General features: G+C 38.6%; 1 protein-coding gene across 8 annotated transcripts in view; it reads right to left on the bottom strand.

Annotated features, from left to right (window-relative positions):
- Positions 1–16,680, bottom strand: part of LOC127620635 (E3 ubiquitin-protein ligase MIB2-like) — a 120,961-nt gene that overhangs the window by 80,047 nt on the left and 24,234 nt on the right. For all 8 annotated transcript variants that reach the window (XM_052093829.1, XM_052093828.1, XM_052093827.1 and 5 more), the window contains one exon: positions 10,603–10,986. In XM_052093829.1, the coding sequence (XP_051949789.1) occupies positions 10,603–10,986 (384 nt within the window). The remainder of the gene's footprint in view (positions 1–10,602; positions 10,987–16,680) is intronic.

Consider the following 16,680-nt stretch of genomic DNA (forward strand, 5'->3'; position numbering starts at 1 on the left):
CAAACTGGACGACTCGATGCCTGAGCTCAGCGCCTGCACAGAGAGTCTTTCCCCTTCCCCGTCAAAGATGCTCTTGTTGAAAGGGTTCTTTGCTTCAGACCCTCGTCGTTGATCAATGCGTTGCTTCAGCGAAACTCCCACCTGCTTCCGACAGCGCTCCGGCTGGAGTTTCTGTATGCTTTGTATATACTGTATATAAAATATGAACCAAAGATCCCCTTGTGTGATACGCGTCTTTTTAAAGATGTCGTTCCGCAAGTGTTCCTTATGCGTACGGCAGAACCCGCCGCCTGATGAGCATGACAGCTGTGTTCACTGCCTGGGCTGCACCTACACAGAAGCAGCTCTCATGGAGACAGACTGCCCTCACTGTGAGGGCATGACTCTCTGGGCGTTGTGCTCTAGGATCGCCCTCTTCTGAGGGAAGATCTAGCCTCTCGTGCCCTCCCACCGACCTCTTCTGTGTTAAGTCCCAACGGACCACATGAGGAGGCATGGCGGGGCAGTGAAGTTGAGCTGGAAGAATTAGAGGAGGATCTCGTACTTGCACTTTCTCTTTATTTAACAATGATTTTTAAAAAAAAAAATTATTTCCAATTTTAAGTCAGAAGCATCGAGTATACGAGAGGAGAGGAAACAGTCCAGAGATGATCAACATAGACACGCAGAAGGTGGGAGTGCACTGGTGATATATTTAAAACAATATATAATACAGCAACACCAGCACACTAACACTTAACAGTTACACAAAACACAGCGACCCTGCCATGCAATTACAATGAGCTGCAATGACTTCTCTGTCGTGTTTCACGATGATTCGTGTCTTAAGTGGTGTTTCGGCGGACCTTTGAGAGTGATTAACCTAATAACGTAAAGTAAACGACAGTAATGCTAACATCGAGTGGCGCAGCAGCATTTAATGTTTGTTGCTAGGTTAATCCACAGGACAAAACAAAAATGCCACTTACCCAGGCGAAAACCAAACGACAGTCATTGTGGAGCACCTTGGTACTGAGGTCGTTTACCCAACCACTAACAAAAAGTTGGATGCCTACATACTTTTGTATGCTTTCATTTGTTTTCTGGAGTAGAAGGATGTCTGGAGGACAAGGTAGTTGCTTATATTTACCGCCTCGATGGCAGGCAAGTATTTCAGTTCAGTTGAAGAATCGCTCCTCTTCATAACACAAGGATCATGTCCAACATATATTGTGATTTTCTGTTTATAGTTTTCTCGTAATAACGTCTAAACTAGTACAATACGGACTTTCCTGCATCTCGTCCATTCTGCTTTTCACTTCCTGCCCTCCATCTGAATTTTGCACGTCATCGGAATCATGTGATTGCAAACAATCTATTGATCAAAGAGTTTATCTGAGTTACAGAAATACTCAAACCCATCTGGCACCAACAATCATGCCACGGTCCAAATCACTGAGATCACATTTTTCCCCATTCTGGTGAACATTAACTGACCCGAATCTGCATGATTTTATGCACTGCACTGCTGCCACACGATTGGCTGATTAGATAATCACATGGATGATTGTTGGTGTCAGATGGGCTGGTTTGAGTATTTCTGTAACTGCTGATCTCCTGGGACAATACCATACTCTATAATAAAGTCAATGCACGTGCTGGTGTGTATTAGTGTGGATATATGGTGTCTTGTACAAATCAGAAATAGAGTCAAGCAGCAAGAAATTAAAGTGGTATCAGTGAGGACTGTAAAGCAGACCAATTATTGTGCAGGTCAGTTAAAAGTTAAAGAGTTATTGAGGAGAGCCACTGCTCTGAGAAAGAAGCTGTTTTTATGTCTGGCTGTTTTTGTTTTGAAGGCTTGCCAGCACTTCCTGGAAGGCAAGATCTGGAACATGTGGTGAGCAGGGTGTGAGGGATCACTGATGATCTCATCAGTCCTCTTTTTGCATATCTGAAGAGGGGGAGATTGCAGCCAATGATTTTTCTGCTGAGCGAACAATGTGCTGGAGTCTGTGCAGATCGTGAGCCGTGGCTGACCCAAACTCTTATGGATGATGTGAGGACGGGTTAAATAATGGTAGTGTAGAACTGAACCATAAGGGACTGTGGCAGGTTAAACGTCTTCAGCTGTCTCAGGAAGTATAACCTTTTTGTGCTTTTATGGTTATGAAGACAGTGTTTTCCTTTCATTTAAGTTCTGACCAATGAGGGTGCCCAGAAACTTGAAAGATTGAGCCGTGATTACATTTGTGCCAATATCAGAGTGAGAGGGGTGCAGTTTCAGAGGACCTTCTGAATTCTATGACCATCTCTACTGTCTTCTAAGCATTCAGCTCCAAGTTGTTCAGACAACAACAGGACACAAGGTGTTCTACCTCCCTCCTATAAGCAGAATCGTTGTTATCACTTATGAGGCCAATTAGTGTGGTGTCATCTGCAAATTTTAGAAGCATTACTGAGGGGTCAGTCGAGGTGCAGTCATTTGTATAGAGAGAGTATAGATGTGAAGACAGCACACAGCCTTGTGGTGCTCCAGTGCTTATAGTGAGAGGGCCTGTAGTGAACTTACAAAGCCATACCTGTTGCCTCCTACTGGTGAGAAAATCTGTTACGCACCTGCAGCTGAGAGCTTGACTTGTAGCAGCTCTGGTAATATAGTGTTGAACGCAGAGCTGAAGCTGGGCTGTAAAGGTGCTAGAGTGTGAAGTGTAGACCCATATTTACTGCATCATCTACAGACCTGTTAGCTCTGTATGCAAACTCTACTGGTCCAGTAGTGGATCTGTGAGGTTTTAAGCATTCAAGTGTCTTCATAACTACTGAGGTTAGAGCAACAGGTCTGTAGTCATTCAGGTTTGTTATTCTTGGCTTTTTGGGAACTGGGATGATAGTTGAAGTTTTAAAACAGGCAGGAACAGTGTAGAGGTCCAACGACTGTTTGTAAATCTCTGTAAACACAGGTGAAAGTTGGTCACAATGCTTCAGTGCTGATGGAGAAACTGAGTCAGGGTCAGTTTCTTTTCTTATTTCATGCTTCCTGAATAGTTTGTTAATGTCCTTCACATTAAAAGTGAGAGGAGGATGTGAGGCAGTGGGACAGATGGGGATTGCCGTTCTGTTGAGAGTGGAATAAGTGTGGTGTAATGTGTGAAATCTGATTTCCTGGTTCCTTCAAATCTACAACAGAACTCGTTCAGATCATTCGCAAGCCATTTGGTTAGCTGTGGAGTGGGGGGTTTCTTTCGCATTCTGTAAATTCCTAGAGGCATTTCCATGAACTGTATTCGGTCAGATTAAATTATGCGTTGCGTATAGCGTTCACACATGTGGATGCAGGGTCACAGAAGGTTAAAACACATGTCAAGTTTCAGGAAATGTCATCTTTAGACCTATTAGGACAGGATTAGTTTTACGGACATATCTCCGTAAAGTAATTATTACTGCGGATATCTGTAATATTTACAGTCGATTCGCACAGGATAAACGGGAAAAATCGTAGACATGGGTGTGTCTTAGAGCAGCACGATTAATCATTAAAAGATGGCAATCTCGATTCAGACACCCACACAATCTCATTTCTAAATGATAATGATTCTGCAATGTAGATTAACATTCCTGTGGCATGCCTCTGAAAGACGGTCAAATTTAAGTGAGAACTTCACTTCAAAACGCATTTTTAAATGTTGATCATTTAAACTTTAAATGGCATCTACAAAACACAGTGCTCCTGTCTGAGACACTGAATAAAGTCAAACGCACCAGCCAAAGATGTTTGTCCAGCAGAGTGGTGCAGCCACGATGAGCTAGGAGTGTGACATAATCTCTGCTCAGTTCATTATTTTAATAGCCACCGATGCTAAAAAAAATACCGGCATTACCCAGATCTGACTAAATTCACTACCTGTGAGCTGATTGATTACAACCGTCTAACTCAAACGCTCAAATGCATGTGTCTGCCCATGTAGTCGTGTCTTGTGATGAATGCAGCACTCCTGAGCGGGACTGGGCTATTTTTAAACCAAATACCCCTCTTTAGGGGATATTAATGTAAACACAGCTGTTAATGAATTACCAGTGTAAACAGATGGGATTAAATCTGCACTGTCTTGACGAGATATTAAAGCATACACAGATGTTAATGTATCAAAATATTAGATTTGTGAGATGTCTAAATGTATATAAGCTCCATGATGTTTGTTATAGGCTTTTAGGCATTCTTACTGCATCAAACCAGTATTAATGTAGATCTGATAATCCCACAGTAAAGAGTGTCAAATATTTAAGTAGTTTAATTTTGCATTAAATTACTTTTTTAAAGTTTTTATTTGTATAATGTTTAACGTGATATAACAGTTGCTGAAAAACTTAAAGCACTGTTTACTTTGTTCTGTATTTAATTACTGGCTCTTGAATAATTCCTTTACAAGCTTGAAGCAATTTTTACAACAGACACTGAAGGCCACATTGTTTTCATTTAAATTGTTAATATGTACACTGGCGGCCAAAAGTTTGGAATAATGTACAGATTTTGCTGTTTCGGAAGTAAATTGGTACTTTAATTCACCAAAGTGACATTCAACTGATCACAAAGTATAGTCAGGACATTACTGATGTAAAAAACAGTACCATCACTATTTGGAAAAGTCATTTTTGATCAAATCTAGACAGTAGCATCACTCCAACACCTTATCCTTGAGTAATCATGCTACATTGATCATTTATTACAAGAATATCACTTACCATTATATCAAACAGTTTAAAGATATTTGATTTATTAAATGAAGCTTAACATTGACTTTTTTATTAATACTTTTTATTGATTTCAGTCACAGATTAAATAAACATGAAAGAAAATGATCAAATTATATTAATTTAAAACCCTTCCTTCCGAACACCAAACACCCCCCCAACCCATATCAATGGTCTGATAATAAATTAATAATGACATATATATATATATATATAAAAACAATAATTGAACAGAAAATATTTAGAAGAAAAAAAAGTCCAAAAAATCAAAATAACTGCCCCATTTTTTATTAAATAAACCCATGTTGCCCAGCCTTCTATATAAACTCCCCTCAAATACCACCACCCTGCCCGACTCCGTGCACCACTCCTGAAATGAGGGCACTCCAGCTGACTTCCATCCCAGGAGGACCTGTCTTCCGATCATGACACAAGCCAGGACCCAATTCTTTATGAACCCATCCCATATATTAATAACCATGCATCACCTAGAATACATAGTCTGGGGCTAAATGTCATCTGAGTACCCAATACATCACAAATAAAATTCTGAACCTTCAACCAAAAATTCTTGGATCTTAACACACCATCTAAAAACATGGGTTGTGTCTCCATCTTCTGATTGGCATCGCCAGCAGGTGGGTGTGACTTTGCCTATATAATCTAGAGGGGGTCCAATAGAATCAATGCAAAACCTTAAACTGCATAAGACACACCCTTACATCTCTAGATGCAGACTTAATGTTTTTAAGAATCCTAGCCCACACACCCTCCTCCAATACCAAATTTAAATCTTTCTCCCATAATCTCTTGACAGAATTTAAAGTTCCGTCCCCCTGACTCTGAATTAACAGGGAGTAATACACTGATGCCTCATGACCTTTTCCAAAAGCAGTTATCACCTCTCCCAGAGTATCTGCTACTTCCAAAAATAGTACAGAGCAGGTGGCACAGCTGTAAATATTTATAGAATTGTGATCAGGGAATCCAAAAATGTTGAACCTAATTTTCAAAGGATCTCAACACTCCACTCTCTCATATAGACCACAGAGTATTAACCCCCCTCACAATCCACTCTGACAGAAAGGGGACTTGTTGATGCATAATTTGGGGTTCATCCATATGCTCGAGGCAACATAGAAATAAATGTCAGAATTAAACACTCTGGACACTTTTGTCCATACCGCGTGCAAATGCGAGATAATGGGTACGATTTAACTTCTCAGGTTAGTTTGATAGAAAGAACTTCCTGTTCAATACAAAACCAGGGAGGGGCTCTCTCAGGTGGAAGTGACCAATGAGCCAAATGTCTGAGACTGAACGCATAGTAATAAAACAAAATCTTGGGTAGGCCTAGCCCACATTTGTCAATCGGCCTATGTAACTTATTGAAATGTAATCTGGGACGCTTACCATTCCAAATGAAGGACTTCACTATGCTATCAAATTGTTTGGAATAAGAGAGGGGGACATCTACAGGTAGAGATTGTAGAGGTAGATACATTTTGGAAAACAATTCATTTTAATAACATTAACCATCCCAATCATAGATAATGAAGCCCACCTGTCCCATCACTCGAAAACCTTTTCATTAAAGGGTCAAAATTAACTAAATCAGATAAATTTGCTGGGAATAAAATACCCAAACACTTAATACCTGTTTGGGCCACTTGATGGCGCCCGGCTGGAAAGTGGTTACTGAGAAGTATGCTGTCAGAGACAAAGCTTCGGATTTAGACCAACTGACTCTGTATCCCGAGAATTAGAAAAGGAATGAATAATTCTGTGGAGACAAGGCATAAATCTAGGACTGTCAGTGATGAATAATAAAATATCCTCTACGTAAAGCAAAAGCTTATGGCCCCCCCATCACCCCTGGAAAGTCATCCTCCTTTCATATCGGGCTGCTAATGGTTCCAGTGCAAGACAGAACAATAATGGGGAAAGAGGGCAACCCTGCCTAGTGACCCTATCCAGAGTGAAATAATCTGAAATTAATCCATTTGTTTGTACCACTGCTACAGGGTGTCTATAAAGTAACTTAATCCATCCAATAAAAGTATTCCTGAAGACTCTTGAATAAAGAGAAGACTCAGGAGTGCAGACTTTATGGGAACAATTGCAAAGAAAATTGCAGAAAAACAAAAAGAAAAGGTTAGAGTGGGTAAAGAAACACAGACATTGGACAACAGATAATTGGAAAAGAGTGTTATGGATCTTAACCCCATTGAGATTTTGTGGGATCAGCTAGACTGTAAGGTGTGTGAGAAGTGCCTGAAAAGACAGTCACATCTATGGCAAGTGCTACAGGAAGTGTGGGGTGAAAGGTCACCTGAGTATCTGGACAAATTGACTGTTAGAATGCCAAGAATCTGTAAAGCTGCCATTGCTGCACGTGGACGATTTTATAATGAGAACTCTTTGAAGTAGTTTAAGAAGTTCAGATTTTATTTTTTTTTTAATTGTAATTGTAATTTCTTTTACGTTATTAATGTCCTGACTATAAATTGTGATCAGTTGAATGCCATTTTGGTAAATAAAAGTACATATTTCTCTCCATAAGTCCATAAATCTGTATATTATTCCAAACTTTTGGCCACCAGTGTATATAATTTTTTTTGGCATATTTGCCTACTAGTGCAAAACAAAGTTTTTTTCCAGGGGCCTAGGTAGTTTAGTGAGTATTGACGCTGGCTATCACCACTGGAGTCACGAGTTTGAATCCAGGGTGTGCTGAGTGACTCCAGTCAGGTATCCTAAGCAACCAAATTGGCATGGTTGCTAGTGAGGGTAGAGTCACATGGGGTAACCTCCTCATGGTCGCGATTAGTGGTTCTCGCTCTCAATGGGGTGTGTGGTGAGTTGTGTGTGGATCGTGGAGAGTAGCATGAGTCTCCACATGCTGTGAGTCTCCATGGTGTCATGGGCATTCCAAATTGGGGAGAAACAAGGTGCTGTTTAGTTTGTAATGTATTTGTTGCACCCTCTTGTGGACTTATAATGCTGAAATATATTCATTTAAAATGTCCTATGTATGTATATATTAGATCCTACTCTCCACCCTCTCTAAACTGGGCATCACTGGAACTGTGCTTGGCTGGTTCAACTCCTATCTCTCAGAAAGGTCCTTTGAGGTAGCCTGGAGAGGGGAGGTATCCAAGCCACATCAATTACTTACTGGGGTACCTCAGGGATCAGTGCTTGGGCCACTTCTCTTCTCCATATACACAACATCACTGGGACCCATCATCCAGTCACATGGTTTCTCTTACCACTGCTACGCTGATGGCACGCAACTCTAGTTGTCTTTCCAGCCCAACGACACCACAGTGACCGCTCGAATCACTGCCTGTCTGGCAGACATCTCAGCCTGGATGAAGGAACACCACCTTCAACTCAACCCAGCCAAGACCAAACTCCCTGTCTTTCCAGCCAACCCTGCTGTTGAACGCAACATCACATTGCAGCTGGGTTCGACTACAGTAATGCCTTCAAGAAATCAGAAATCTAGGGGTAACCATCGATACAAACAAAATTTTATGGACCATATCACAAAGACCGCAAGATCATGTAGATTTACACTCTACAACATCAGGAAGATGAGACCCTTCTTATCTGAACATGCCACACAACCGCTTGTTCAGTCCCTTGTCATAACTAGACTGGACTACTGTAACGCTCTCATTGCAGGCCTTCCTGCATGTGCTATTAGACCTCTCCAAATGATCCAGAATGCAGCAGCACGTCTGGTCTTAAATGAACCTAAGAGAGCACATGTTACACCACTCTTTGTCTCTCTCCACTGGCTGCCGGTTCATGCACGTACTAAATTCAAGGCCCTGATGCTGGCATACAGAACAGTCACTGGGTCTGCTCCAGCATACCTAAAAACATTTATGCAGAGCTACGTTCCCACCAGAAGCCTGCGGTCGGCTAAGGAACGTCGCCTTGTCGCACCAAAACAAAGAGGCACCAAAACACTTTCTCAGACTTTCAGTTTCATCATACCACGGTGGTGGAATGACCTTCCCAACTCAATCCGTGACACTAACTCACTCTCTATCTTCAAAAAACGGCTAAAAACACATCTTTTCCAAAAGCACTTAACCGGTCACTAAAAAAAATAAAAAAAATAAAATACTATTATTTACATTTCTTGTTGCGCTTTAATCTGTTTTGTATACTATTCTGATGCTAGTGAAACTTTGTAGTATGGCACTTTTGTACCACTGTCTCCTTAAGATGATTCGATGATGTTTTCCTCTTTTGTATGTCGCTTTGGATAAAAGCTTCTGCCAAACAAATAAATGTAAATGTAAATGTAAATTTGATTTACATTTTTGCATAGATTGAAGTAGAGAACATATTGTCAGAACCTCTAGTACATTACGTTACTTTGTTTAGTACCCTTATGTCCAGGTTTTGTAAATCACATAAAAATGTTTTCTTCAGAATCGTGATCTTTATTCAAAGCAAAAAATCGTGATTCTCAATTTTTCCAGAATCGTGCAGCTCTAGTGTGTCTATAGCATTTACACACAACTGACCTATTAGAAAATGTATACTGTGCTGATTATTTTTGCAGGAAATATTAAACACAAGCATATAGTGTATCTGTGATTATTAGATTATTAAATTGATTGGAATATCTGGTTAAATACAAGAGAACTGGAGACATTAACAAGTCTGCCATCTTATATTACACTTGAATTAAAAATATGGACAATCCCTTCAAACTATGTCATTGTATATGCAGAAACGCAGGGCTCAACACCATTTCCCACACTCACTCTGCTCAAATCATAATCAAAAGCTGCTGGTTTCTCTTTTGTATGGGTAAGTAAACACTCATCAGTCCAAACGCAACAGCCAGCATTATCTGAAGTTGTGAAACGCATCAAAGTTCTTCTGGCGTCTTCTCTTGACATCCAGTTCAGACACTCTGAGAACTTAAGAAACAGCGATATATAAAGGGCTCAAAAGCTGGAAGGTCCAGATTCGCACTGGATCAATATTAGCAATGGTTGTTTTTACAGGCCATTTTATAGTAGGTAAAGCACACAGTCATTTTAACTGCCTGTAAAAAGTCTGGGAAAATCACTGGCATGACCGATTCACACAGGATTAAAGGAGAAGCTCAGGTAATTATTACATTACCCCACGTCCCCATATACAGCTTATCCTGTCTGAATACAGCTTTTGTGTCCATGTTGATTTCATAATTTTGAGGAATATTTATAGTATTTTCAAAAAAACATTTTTAATTACTTTAAACATTTCTTCTACTTCTATAAAAAAAAAAGTAAAAAAGGTATTATAATACCTTCCTTGCGCATTGAAAACACGAGAGTGTACACAACTTATTCACAAATTCATAAAAGATTTCAGAACATATTTCAAGTAAAAAAGTTAAAAAAAAATTAAGGTAATCAATATTATTTTTACAAATAGTCACGAATATCAAGTAGTTTCTTTAGTGTTACTCCATTTGACCTGAACAAAAAGTGCCTTTGAATACAAATGTCAAAATATCAGATATTTGAAAACATTCACACAGAATCTTGAATGTTTAAAGGGTCCTCTCTGTTTAATCTTCCCTATATGTTTTACACCACATGATATTGATTTGTTTTGTTTTTTTAATTATCAAAATGATTTCACTACTAAGATTTTCATCTCTGGATGGTTACACCACTAAAAACAATATCAAAATGACTGGAAGCATGTTTATCATCGTAGTGGTGTATTCAATTAATCATTTTTTGTGAATTGTACTTTTGATGTATTTTTACCATTTACAGTCATCTTCTCCTTTTGCTTTTTGTAAACAACAATAAACAACAATAATTGTTTTGTTAGAGAGCGTCTCACCTATCTGTGCGTTGTCGTACAGAAGCAGGTCGTATGCAGCCTGGTAGCCGGTGCGGTAATTTGTGCGTGTCCCGCTGTCCCACTGCACCACCACAGTTTTGTCGGGTGTAGTAGTGCTGCCCTGACGCCCGATCTCCACCACCGTACCTGCGTGACCCTCGCCTTCATCCTGGTTGCCCCACTTCCAATCCACGCCGCGGACCACGCGCATGCCCACCTCCATGCTCCCGTATGCCGGCTGGCTGCCGTTGCCCACTTCACTGTGCTTCCTGTGGGGCCGTGCGAGGAGGGCCGAGGGTAGGGCAGCGTTTGCTGTTTGGGGTCGAGGCGCTGGTAGCGGAAGGGTGCCGAGTACAGAGGTCTCTGGAGACAGATCAGGGGTGACTGAAAACACAAATGAGAACAAAGAAACTTTTCAAATTCACACACACATAAACCAAACTAATTTCAGATTTCATGAGCTTAAAGGGATAGTTCACTCAAAAATGAAAATTCTGTCACCATTTACTCACATGCTGTTCTTTTCACATATGACTTTTTTATTCTGTGGAACCCGATAAAGGAGGCAGAATGACAGCCTTCATTGCATCTTTTATTCATTCAATGAGTGAAAGAAATTGACAATTTTCAAAAGTTGAATGAACTTGCCCATTCATTGTGCTTTGTACTTATGAGTACTAATGAAATACTGATTCATTTTATATGTTCATGATGAGTAATTCTGTATCACACTTTAGGATGAATTTAGCACAAATTTGATGACTTGTGACTCAACTCGACATAATCAAAGAAGACTTGTGACTCCACTTAGACAACAATGACTTTAGACTCGATTAGGACTCAGGCCCTCTGACTTGGAAGGACTTGATAGCTTCTAAAGGCAAAGAGTTGTACATTTAAAAATGTGCACCAAATCAATTATTAATTTCCCCAATAAACAATTCATTTAGTTTTTTTAAATCTACATTTCCACGTCACATTCAACCAATCAACAATCAAGTTTGAAGATTGCGCATTCAAGGAAGACACAGCTAAAATGATACCAAAGGTAATGTCATTTAGATATAAAGAATACAATATAGGAGTCGTGTAGCACCATGCGAGGTTCGGACGTTTGAATGGCGAGCTCTGCGTACTTTGTTAGTTTTAATACTTTTTGTGTCATAAACCTGTGAGATTCAATACACCCTGATTCTTAACTGTTCTATGAAGACAATACATCAAAGAATTCAAAATCCTCGGGCTCTGGACAACAATGCTGACTTAAAGGATTTTACTTTAATACATTTAATTTATTGGATGGATTAAGTTACTTTATAGACACCCTGTAGCAGTGGTACAAACAAATGGATTAATTTCAGATTATTTGACTCTGGATAGGGGCTCTTGACATGGTTGCCCTCTTTCCCCATTATTGTTCTGTCTTGCACTGGATCCATTAGCAGCCTGATATGAAAGGAGGAAGACTTTCCAGGAGTGATGGCAGGAGGTGTAGCGCATAAGCTTCTGCTTTATGCAGATGATATTTTATTATTCATCACTGACAGTCCTAGATCTATGCCTTGTCTCCACAGAATTATTCATTCCCTTTCTAAATTCCTGGGATACAAAGTCAATTGTTCTAAATCTGAAGCTTTGGCTCTGACAGCGTACTTCTCAGTAACCGCTTTCCAGCCGGGTGCCTTCCAGTGGCCCAAACAGGGCATTAAGTATTTGGGATTTTTGTCTGCAAATTTGTCTGATTTAGTTAATTTTGACCCTTTAAAAAGGTTTTTGAGTGATGGGACAGGTGGGCTTCATTACATATATCTGTGATTGGGATGGTTAATGTTATTAAAATGAATTGTATTCCAAAATTGAACTACCTGCTACAATCTCTCCCTGTAGATGTCCCCCTCTCTTATTCCAAACAATTTGATAGCATAGTGAAGTCTTTCATTTGGAATGGTAAACGTTCCAGATTGCATTTCAATAAGTTACATAGGCCGATTGACAAATGTGGGCTAGGCCTACCCAAGATTTTGTTTTATTACTATTATAGTATATTTTTCAATATTCTAGTATGTTTCTTATATATCAAAATACTTATATGAGTTTCCTGGCCTTTGTGTGACCCAGGAGAGAGCATATGAGGTTACTAAAAGTGTTGATGCTGCAGAGGCCACAAAGAGCACCCAGCTGTAACAAAATAATGAGACTAAGGACCTTGAAGATAGACTAAAGCCAAGTTTCTACCAGTAAAAAGATATCAAAAGGCTCTGTGAGATAATGGTGGCAAATAGTATCCATTGGTTACAAAAATAACAAAGGGGCACAGAAATGAGGTAATGCCAGATAACAAACTGTATAGAAGAGGAGGTTTTGGACTAAGACAGTCAGAACGGACAGCTGGCGGTCTCATGTTTGTTGGTGTTCAATAAACTACAATTTTGGCATCTGGAACTCAAGACTCCGAGAGTTTTCTTACAACTTAGAGAGATTCATCGCGATATTCCACGACATATCTTTGGTGCCCAACTCGTGGGGCTGGCATTGAGGTCAAGGGGCAGAGGTCGCTGGTGGGACGGCTTGCACGAATCGCACAGAAACACCGGCGCCAGAAACTGAGGTAAGCATCTTTACTTAAGGTGTTTTTGTGTGATCTGTGGTAGCGAGTCCCGGTAAGTGGCTTCCCTAAGACTTTTGCCAGTCCGGACATAGAATAATTTGAACTAATTGGCTAAAATAGAGGCGAGTTCCAGATTTCAAAAATAGGGGGGTGGGATTGTTTAAAGAGAGTTTAAGAAAGTTTATTTGAAGAAGGTAGAAAAAGCCTGGGAGTGAGTCGAGAAGCGACGGCGCGTGAAAATTCCCGGTTAGGTGCATTTATTCCAGGTTTTGCCAGAAGAGTGGCTGAAAATCCTGAACAGGTGAAAATCCTAACACGGGTGGAGAAGTGAAAATTCGTGCAAAATTCCTCCAGGTGTTAGATTTAGTTATTTAAGTGTTTGACGGAACCCGGACTGTGCAGAAAACGGGGAAATGTTGAACTATGTGCATGTTTAAGATAATGAATAATGTGCATGACTAACTATGTTGTTGGTGCATGTGTGCTTACGGTACTAAATGCGCTGTTGTTGTGTTTATTCAAATGCATGATTGCAGTGTTGATGATGTATTGTGTGCAGAGTCAGAATAATACAGAGAATCAGGTGCACAAAGGAAATGCTAAATGAGAGCAAAAGTGGAAAACTAATTGAAACAGTGAATTGAATAAAACAATTGTTGAAAAGTATAAAGACGCAAAATGGCACCTGCTTCTCTGACATCTCCCTGCCTTGCTCTCACTCACTGGTCAGCTGAACGGACAGCTCTGTGAGTGAGGGGAAGGGGAGATTCAGAAGAGAAAAAATAGAATAATTGGGAAAAAGATAAAGAAAAGGCAAAATGTTTTCCATTACAGTGAACAAGACTAGAGAAAAATGCAGAGACAAGCAAGTTTTGTAAAGTTGGAGATCAATGCAGATCTGAAGAGTGGGAGAGAGAATTGGAAAGAGTGCTGATAGAGTTAAAGGGAATCAACGATCATTTTTGGAAAGAATCAGAGTACATAGATTACAGAAGAGAAAATTAACTGCAAAAAAGAAGGAGTTAATGAGAACCTTAACTGAAGTGGTGAATTTAGGAGAAATAGAACAGGAGTGGCCATTTGTTAACTGGTTGGATGTTGCGGTTAGGAACATAGATCCTAAATTATTTGTGGATCACATAACTACACTCTGTAAAACAGGCCATAGAGATGAGATAGATATATACAGGGGACATTTAACAGTGTCAGTCAAGGAGGCGAATATTCCTTACTTGAAATCTGAAGTGGCACATTATTGGGAAACGTTGTTTTAAGAGGGCAGACTTGGATAGGGAAACATAGATATGCATGATATAAAGCAGAATGCAAAACTTAAGTGTGTATTGCTAATATAGACATAGATAATGATGCATTACTTATGTGAAAGCAATGTATTGCTCATGTTGAAATAAATATGTAATCAAAAATGAAAGTATAATGCATGATAAAGCAAATAATTAGAAAAATGAATGCATTAGTTTAAACACTTGTGACCATGCTGTATGTATAAGAAATAAGTAATGTATAATCTTATTATCCAGTTTAGACTTTGTACCCAAGATGTATGTATAAGTAGTATGTGAGGTATAACCATGTTTTCAGAAAAGTTTTGTAATTCACAAAATAAGATTATACTAACAAACATAAAGCATGAATAAACAAATAGTTGGTTTTGAGAAGAAATAAAGTGAAACCATATAAGCAGTAAAAGAAGGAACATAAGCAAATAATAAAATAAAAGAATAAGAGAAAATATAAGTTAAGAAAATAAAGAGGATAACAAAAAGAGTAAAAAAAAGAAATAAAAGATAATAAATAAATATAAGGGGAAGAGATAAGAAATAAAAATAAGTATAATAAATATATAAATAAGTATTAGTAGTAATAAATATTTAGTTTATTTAGTTGGATGTTATCCAGAAGTATAGTTGATAAGACTCGGATAAATGAGCACAGTTGTTGATTTTTCATTCTCTCTCTCTTACAGTACGCTGGAGACTGAGTGCTGGGAAAGAGAGAAGGGAGGGGCTGCTAGAGTGAGAATAGGGAGCTGTAAAGGGAGGGCTTTGAGCAGGCACAGAGAAACAGAACAATACTTTTTTTTTCCTTGTCTCAGTTTTCCTCCTGAAGCAGAAATCATAATGTGGAAATAAGATGTTACTGAATTTGAGAGGAGACTAAATGAGAGGAGAAAAGAAATCGAATTAAAAAGATTAATAATAGAAACACAGGGAATTAGTGATCATTTCTGGAGTTATGAACAAATTAAATACAGTCAAAAATGTTAAGGTGATTTTTAATAGGGAGAGTAAAGGAGAATTAGCACCAATGTAGAAATTGTCTTGAACAGAGACCCAAAATGGATGTGACCTCTGTGGGTGGAAGTACATGAGTTTTAATATAAAAATAATTAACAGATATAGCAATCAACCACTGTAAATAATGAGTGTTTTTTATGGAAATAAAGGAGAGGGATAAAAAGAGGAGAGCAAAAGGAGGGGCAGAAGTAATAGGTTTGTTTTAGTATAATATTTTTTGAGAGCTCTGTGTTTATAAAGGCCTTGTGTTTGTAAAATTGTGAAAGGTTCTGTGTTTGTGAGAGAATCTGTGTTTGAAAGTATGGGAAGTATGACTGAAGTGTGATTGCGTAAGGAAGTGTATGTTATATGACCCTATAAATATCCATCCAGATAGAGAGGTTGATCCTTTGCTGCATAACTAATGAGGAGTATGTATGAAATTTACATAAAAGAAAATCTATTTAGACTATTTTCATCAATATAAGAGGCAGAAGAGATCTGATGATTAAAAACAAAGAGGGCACTTAATAAATATTATGATTGTAGAATTAAAACCAATGATAAAAATTATATTTGTATGTCTGTGTAAATGTGTGTATGTATATGTATATGTATGTATGTATGTATAAGGATAAATATAATACAGTATAAACAAACAAATAGCTTTAAAACAAAAATGTGCATGAAATCAAATAGTTAACCCTTAGTGGACTGGACAATGTTTATTATTGGGCTGTTCTTTTCATGCCATGAATGAAGCCTGATGTAAGATTAACTAAACTGAGAGGGAGCAGCTGTTGAATGGACATGTGTCAGATCATAACTCCTTTTATATCAAAGTGATGAGTAAGAATATTTAGATTATAAAAAAGTGATCACTTTAAAGTGATTGAATTGTATTTGGGAAATCACATTATCTGGACAAACAATAAAGCTTTGAGTCGAGTGTATTGCGTTAAACTAAAGTCAAATAAGTAATTGTATTTTAAACCAAGGTTGTATTTAAGATAAGTGTTGTTATATTAAAGCAAATGGCAAAAGAGGGCCAATGATATGATGATAAAATAAATAAGAAAATTATATTTTGTATCTTATGCAGTTAAACCTTAAATGTGAAAACTTCACATTCATGTGTCCATTTTATGTTCTGTCTGGTCCAGTTTTTGAGAG

This window comes from Xyrauchen texanus, chromosome 27, assembly GCF_025860055.1.
Source record: "Xyrauchen texanus isolate HMW12.3.18 chromosome 27, RBS_HiC_50CHRs, whole genome shotgun sequence".
Classification (NCBI taxonomy): Eukaryota; Metazoa; Chordata; class Actinopteri; order Cypriniformes; family Catostomidae; genus Xyrauchen; species Xyrauchen texanus.